Source organism: Alligator mississippiensis, chromosome 10, assembly GCF_030867095.1.
Source record: "Alligator mississippiensis isolate rAllMis1 chromosome 10, rAllMis1, whole genome shotgun sequence".
NCBI lineage: Eukaryota > Metazoa > Chordata > Crocodylia > Alligatoridae > Alligator > Alligator mississippiensis.
In genome coordinates, this window is record NC_081833.1 from 45,643,385 (window position 1) to 45,650,143 (window position 6,759).

Here is a 6,759-nt window from a genome sequence, read left to right on the forward strand (position 1 = left end):
AACTCAGCCAAAATGTGTGAAGGACCAATAAAGCCAAAACCAACCCTGAGCTGGGACTGACCCTCCTTGAGTATTGCTTTTAAAGTTATGCAGGCTGGTTCCACAAACTGAACAATTTCTCTGGAAGAACAGGGACTCTTAGACACAGCTACTGAACCACAACTTGGATTACTGTGTAGACCCCAGTTATAGTCCATATCTTCTGAATGGAAAACAGGTCACTTGCATGAGCTCTCAATATGAAATTAGGCTGTGTGTGTACTTTCCTTTTTTATCCCTCAGTTTATATTGAAGCCGCTGCTGATAATTACAAGATTGTTCTCAAACTATTAATTTTAGTTCCCAGCTATGTACACATAAGAATCCCATTTCCTATTCCTCTAACCCGTCATGCTGAAATTCAGCTGCAGAAGTGGGTCCCTCAAATAAAATCAAGTGTAGACACTGCACTAAGCTCAGGTGCTGGGAGAAAGGGGAATCAGTTTAATATTACACTTTATAATGCTAAGGGTGGGACTCTGAAATCCTTCAACATCAAGTCAATTAAGTAACATTATGCAAGGGAAACAACCACAAAAGGGAAAGTGCCATCTCCAGAATATCCTTTATATTTATCTTTTGTGATTTTAGCAGCATACTAGTGGAGAAGCTGGGACCACTTCGTCTAAAATCCCCACTATTCTTTTCTAGGAATGTATTAGGCAGGACAATGAAGATAATATTGAGTGCCGAGATGTTGGCAGCACTCTAGAACCCACACATGCTCAGTGTGCAATGTTTCAGAAACAACGTGGCAGAGGTGAAAAGGATAATTTAAATCTGAATGTTACCAGATGAGTAGGATTAACAAATACAAGGGGAGAGAGAGAATAGGACAGATCAAGAGTTGCTAGCTTCAACCAGTTATGTAACTTGATGGTTTAATGGCAAGTTACATTTTTAAAGAATGAAACAACTCAACCTTACAATGGAAGAGTGAGGTTTGGGGGAGATGGAACAATGAAAGAACATGCTCTATTGAACCAAGACTAATATTTTCACTGGCTTTATCTGATCATCTATACTGTCATTTACAGAGTGTGGCAAGGGGGGAGGGGGGAAATACAGTGAAGAGGAAGCCAGGGACAAGGAAATTGAATTAACAGCCTAGACCCTAGCCTGCAGAGCTGCTTATTCATTTCTAGGGTGAGGCTTAAGTGCATAGAGGAAAACTAACTTGGCAGATCAATAGTTTGGAAGATTCTGATTCTGCTCTAGCAGTAGAAACTCATCTTCTGTTAAGCAAACTTCAGGTATATGCAAGTGGATTAGTTAGCAATGAGAATTTAAGTCCTAAGAGTACAAGAAATTAGATTAATACATATCAATGTAACAATGTATGTTAAAGATGCCAATTTTTAGGTTTGGGTACCTAAATACTTATTTTGGCCTTGCTCTTTCAGGCATCTTCCATGAAAGCAGCTCCTTTCCACCACATTGAACCTCACTGATCTCTGGTATTTCACATTTCAGGGGAGAAAGATCCACCTGTGTGGGTTTTGAATAACGAAAGAAGTGGGGTAGCCTCTGTCTATATACCACCCATGCTTATGGAAAAGGAAACCAGATTGCTCCAAAGAAAATTGTTCTTTCTAGGTGCTGTAGTTCATTCCCTTCCTTTATTCCCAGACTAGGCCTTTATTCTTAAATGCACCCCTGTGTGGCTAGAGCAATCACACTCACCACCTTCTCAATAAACATACCTCTCCTTTCATTCTGGAGTAAAAGGTTCCTTATAAGAAATAATGCAAGCTCTGCAACAGACCCATTTTCTGCTAGTGAAACAGAGCAGTAGCCACTGTGTGGAAAGAATGCCTATAGTTTCTGAAAGTGCTGTTCATCAGATGCTGGTGTTTTTTGGCTTTTATGAAATAAAGCAAGAATGCTACTATAATGAGAACACTCTATGCATAGTAACCCCCCCCCCCCCCCCCGGAGAAATAACCAACTGTGTTTGCCTTTGGAATCATATATTTGCCATGTTTGTATTTTCTCTGGTAGATCTACTTTCTTCCTCTTGGTCCATTTCTGGCAGCTTTTCTGTTTACATGTTCAGTGTGTAGTAGCACACAGAGAGCAGTAAATTGGAATGAGGAATCTCTTTGTTTACTGGTAGAAGTGGAACCCTATTTTGTAGCTCTGTTAATGGGAATGAGGGGTGGGGAAGAAGAATCAAGGAGGTGATTAGAGGTAAAAATAAGTGAACCTGTAATTCCCACATCATCTAAATTCACTGTTGACCTCATTAAGGAACATACTCTTATTAACTAGATCTTCACACTCTGCTGGTTCATAATACTAGCTTTTCACAGAATGTTGCATTCCCTGCCCGCCTTAAATAGCATACAATCTCTTGATGCTACATGATTGTTTTCCATTAACCTGTAGATTATATTCTTTACCTCTGTTCTGGTTTTGCTTACTTTGTTCCATTAATATCCTGCATCTTCAAAAGAAACTTTCACAGTTTCAAATCAAATTATGGTTCTGTGTGTTGTGTACCATGGTTAAATGCTTACCCAGATCCAGTATATTGTTGGCAATGGCAATAGAAGGTGGTTAAAATATTTGAAAAAAAATGCTTACACAGTATGTGAGGGGCAAAGATTTTTGTGCGAGATATCTTTTATTGGACCAACTGTATAGATGGGAGGCATACAGATAAGATTTCAGGGATGAAATACCTTTCCTCAGGTCTCCTTATCAAATTCTTGGAGTCCTCATCTTTCAAAAACAGGGGTTCGATTTTTAATGTTAGGTCTCTTAAATTGACTTGGTTTCAGATGGTCAGCATTCTGAACCTCAGGCCACTTAGTTTGCTCTGTAAGGGCTAAATCCACGGGGGGACTTAGTGTCAAACTTTTTAGGTGTCCAGCCTCTGAAGTGCAGCCTCCAGCACCAAGATGAGCTCCTAACCCAATTTATACTAAATGATGAAGGCATCAACTTCTGTGCATGACTTATTCCAGACATGTGTAGTTGTATAATGCCCTGTACATTATGAGGACCTCAACCTTCTGGACAATGCTCCTGGAGGATGGGAGATGTTTCTGAGTCTGGCTTTGGGAAAGCAACAAGCTCAGAACAAATCTGTAACTTTCCTCACTGTAGTGACAAAGACCACCTTCCAGCCCAGTGATAAATGCTTTAATTCATTGCATAAGGATCAAGTTCAATGCCTTATCTAAAAAATATGGGAGTGACATTCCTCTGAACTCTTAGGAGGTACTGCTGAATTTTCTATCTCCTGTGAAACTGTTGAGACAACCTCAAAAGCAACCTGATTTGCTTTGCAATGAGAATGGAAATTTCTACTGGGTGGCAGCAACTGTCAATCATGTTTAACCCTTACTTTGAATGGTATTAATAGCAGTTGTGCAGGAAAAAAAAGTCTCTCTCTTCTTTAGGAGGTGTGGGTTCTTGCTTTAGCAGTACTGGAGCAGACCTTGCTGGAATTACAACTTTGTTTTGCTACTGCCAGCTAGCTAATACAGGTGGAGAGATGGAGTCTCAGGTGCACCAGAATTTCCATGCTGACTCTGAGGCAGCTGTGAACCACTTTGTAAACTTGGAGTTGTATGCTAGCTATGTCTACTTATCCATGGTGAGTGTTTGGATTATGCAAGTCTTATCATTTCAGATGATCTCAATTCTTCCCTTAAAAATCAGATTTTTGGAGTTTTATGTTTTGAGCTTCTAACTTTCACTGCATTGTGACTGAAGGGCTGCCCTCTTCAGATTTGCAAAGTGCAGTCCTTTCAAGTTGCATACAAGTGCTAGTGCAGTCTTCAGAGGAGCAAGGAGGGAGGGTATCCTTACGTCCTCAGATGCAAGGATGAGTGAATTAGCTATCCCCAACAAAGCACTCCAGTAGGAAATTAATCAGATTTGCTTTCAAACTGTTGCCTTGCCTAGTAGGCCCTTTGGGTAAATTTACTCAACCTCAGTCTGTTTCCATTTCTATCTATGAATGGGTTGCTCAGCCTGGTTCTGATTTCAAGTATGTGAGTTAGGGACAGCTTTTCAGTCCATTGTGCCTATTACCCTGGGTTGCAAAAACGAAGCGAGGAATTTGTTATTACTCTTTAATCCAAGCTATAACATCATCGGATTAAGGCAACTAAGTTGTTGAAGTATCTCTTAAAAGGAGGCTCTGAAAGCAGCAGAATCTCCAGTTAGCAGCTGGGGAAAGAAAGGTAGAGAAATGAAATGACTTGTATGCTGTCACCCAAGCATCTTGTCAGAATCCTGTGCTCTAATCATTACACCTGTAGCCTCCCTGTGATGTGCTTTTGGCAGCTTCAGACAGTAAATATTGCTGTCCCTTCTCTCTAGTCATACTACTTTGACTGTGATGATGTGGCCCTGCAGAATGTGGCCAAACTCCTGAAGAAGCAGTCGCATGAGCACAGGGAGCAGGCTGAAAAGCTCCTGCAATACCAAAACAAGCGAGGTGGACACATTGTTTTGCAGGACATCAAGGTGAGCTCATAATCTAAAAAATACTGACTTTGAGGTGAGGTGTGGGCAGGCAGGTAGATGGATCTATACTGTAAATCTCATGGAGAAGGCGAGCCTCTAGGCTACAGCTTTTGGGAGCTAGAACCTATAATGTGAAGAAATTGTCTAGGTTTGTTGTAGAATACCTAAAAAATATTTCTTTCAACTGTTCTACCTTGCCCTCTCTTCTTGTCTCAAGTCCTTTTGGCAAACTAATCGTGTCCCTAACATGCCTTGTATGTGTGAAAACTTTGGTAGTTAAGTACAAAAGCCTTCAACAGTACCTCAGAAAATAAACTACTTGTCTTGGTATAGGTATGTGCCTCATAGGAAGGGAGGCCTGTGACATGTAGTAAAATTAACATTGACTTCAATGTGAGAAGACTTGAAGTGATTTTTTTTTTTTTTTTTCTTAAGACCTATACCCTTTTCTCCCTGTCCCATCTTATCACTGTAAGCTTCTTTCTAGGTTGGTCTTCAAGTACCTCTGCTTCCCTCTTCATGGGCTGAAGAGTCGCTTATCAGGGACAAATTTTCAAACTGTCTTCCTTTTAAATGCCTATTTTTTCAGTGTCCTGTTATAGAGAAACTGATTGCTCTTTGGTAGGAGTATTTGAACACTCTGTACCATACTTGCAACCCCAGGGGGTGTGGAGGGAGCAATAAAGGGTTACTACAACATGTTGGGAGGAACCTGTATTTCTCTGCTTACAGAAACCAGAGCATGGTGAATGGGGGAACAGCTTGGAAGCCATGCAATCTGCCCTGCAGCTGGAGAGGGCTGTGAACCAGGCCCTGCTGGACCTCCATAACCTGGCTACAGGGAAAAATGATCCTCACGTGAGTAAAGTAGAAGAGAGGGGGAGAAAGCAATACCCTGCCCAGAGTATTGTGTGTTCATTTGGAGGAGTTGCTAAAGAGATGTGCTTTCAACACTAGGAGAGAGCTGTGCTCTATCTTTCTGTAAGTAGAGCTCTCTCAAATGTGGAAAGGACTCAAGTGTCCAGCTGCCTGTTGTGTTTCTGAAAAACAGTCTTTTTAAAGGGATGATTCCAAGGCCCTTTTAACTCTACTAAATTACTTCTAGTATCTAATCTTGTGCCCTGGACCTAGATTATAAGTAAAACTGAGCTGATCCATAGCACTGCTACTCTATTGCCCATTGTCAGAGCTAGAATCTGAATCTTGTACTATACAACCCCATTTCTTTGCAGTCTTTGTGCAAAACTAGAAGTTCCATCCAGTAATAGTCCTGTTGACTTGGAACTGTCTTCTAGGATGTGTCATGAGGATCTCTTTGGCTAGGTGCAGACATATTTTAAAAAAGCACAAGGTGGAATCAAAGTTATGTGCTTTTCTGTAAGCAGTGTAGTTTAGATCAGAAGTGACCAGAGCCCACATTTGTCCTTTGGAGGGAGTTGCCAATCTTACTCTGGGTCCTGCCATTGTTAAACTACTCTGCATGCTAAACTTCTGTTTTGTTACAGGAATAAACCAGTTGACACTTTCACTCGTCTAAAGTGATTGGAATGTCTGTACCAGTATAGCACCTATGAGAAATGGATGCGTACTTCTTTTCCTAATTGCCCACTGTCTGTTTCTGCAGCTCTGTGACTTTCTGGAGTTGGAGTACCTGGATGAGCAGGTGAAGGCCATCAAGGAACTTGGAGACCACCTAACCAATCTGAAGCACCTCAAGGTGCCACAAGATGGTGTAGGGGAGTACCTGTTTGACAGACTCGCCCTGGGGGAGTATAACCAAGAAGTGTGCTGACAGCTGAGACTGTTCTGGATGACATGTTTGAATGGCAAAGATGCATTCATGGATCTTTAACCATTGACAATAAAATTTACTAATTACCAGGTGATTTGAGTGGTGTGGTTTCAATATGTGCACTAGGTTTTGGACCAGTTAAGGCTGTTCTGAAACAAATGGGCAAGAAGATAAGATTCTGCTTCTACCTGTAGAAGAGCTAGCTGTGTCTGAGTGGAAATTTGGGGGGGGGGTGGAGAATTAGTCTAGTCCAGTGGCTCTCGCCCTCCTTTTGAACCAGGCCGCACTTATAAACATCAATGACCAGTCCCAACCTGGTGTCCTTCACTCCCAACCTACTGCTCCCAGTGTGTGAAGGGGGGTAGAGCCCCTGGCAGGCTGGAACTCTACCAGCCTGAAAGGTAAAGGCCACAGCTTCCCATGGTTTTTCTCCTTCAAAGAAGCAT

The 6,759-nt window shown here is 41.6% G+C and overlaps 1 protein-coding gene across 1 annotated transcript; it reads left to right on the top strand.

Moving 5' to 3' along the window:
• Positions 1 to 3,426: 3,426 nt before the first annotated feature.
• LOC102573594 (ferritin heavy chain B) lies at positions 3,427 to 6,407 on the top strand. The gene is made up of 4 exons (XM_006273014.4): positions 3,427 to 3,643; positions 4,375 to 4,521; positions 5,254 to 5,379; positions 6,146 to 6,407. Exons 1-4 carry the CDS (start codon positions 3,542 to 3,544, stop codon positions 6,311 to 6,313), a joined length of 543 nt encoding a protein of 180 aa, XP_006273076.3. The 5' UTR covers positions 3,427 to 3,541; the 3' UTR covers positions 6,314 to 6,407.
• The last annotated feature ends 352 nt before the right edge of the window (positions 6,408 to 6,759 follow it).

What these genes read in the sequence shown, in the direction of transcription:
- LOC102573594 (XM_006273014.4), top strand. Translation starts at nt 3,542, where the DNA reads ATGGAGTCTCAGGTGCACCAGAATTTCCATGCTGACTCTGAGGCAGCT. An exon ending in GCTATGTCTACTTATCCATG is followed by an intron (nt 3,644 to 4,374) that starts GTGAGTGTTTGG and finishes CCTTCTCTCTAG; the next exon opens with TCATACTACTTTGACTGTGA. An exon ending in CAGGGAAAAATGATCCTCAC is followed by an intron (nt 5,380 to 6,145) that starts GTGAGTAAAGTA and finishes CTGTTTCTGCAG; the next exon opens with CTCTGTGACTTTCTGGAGTT.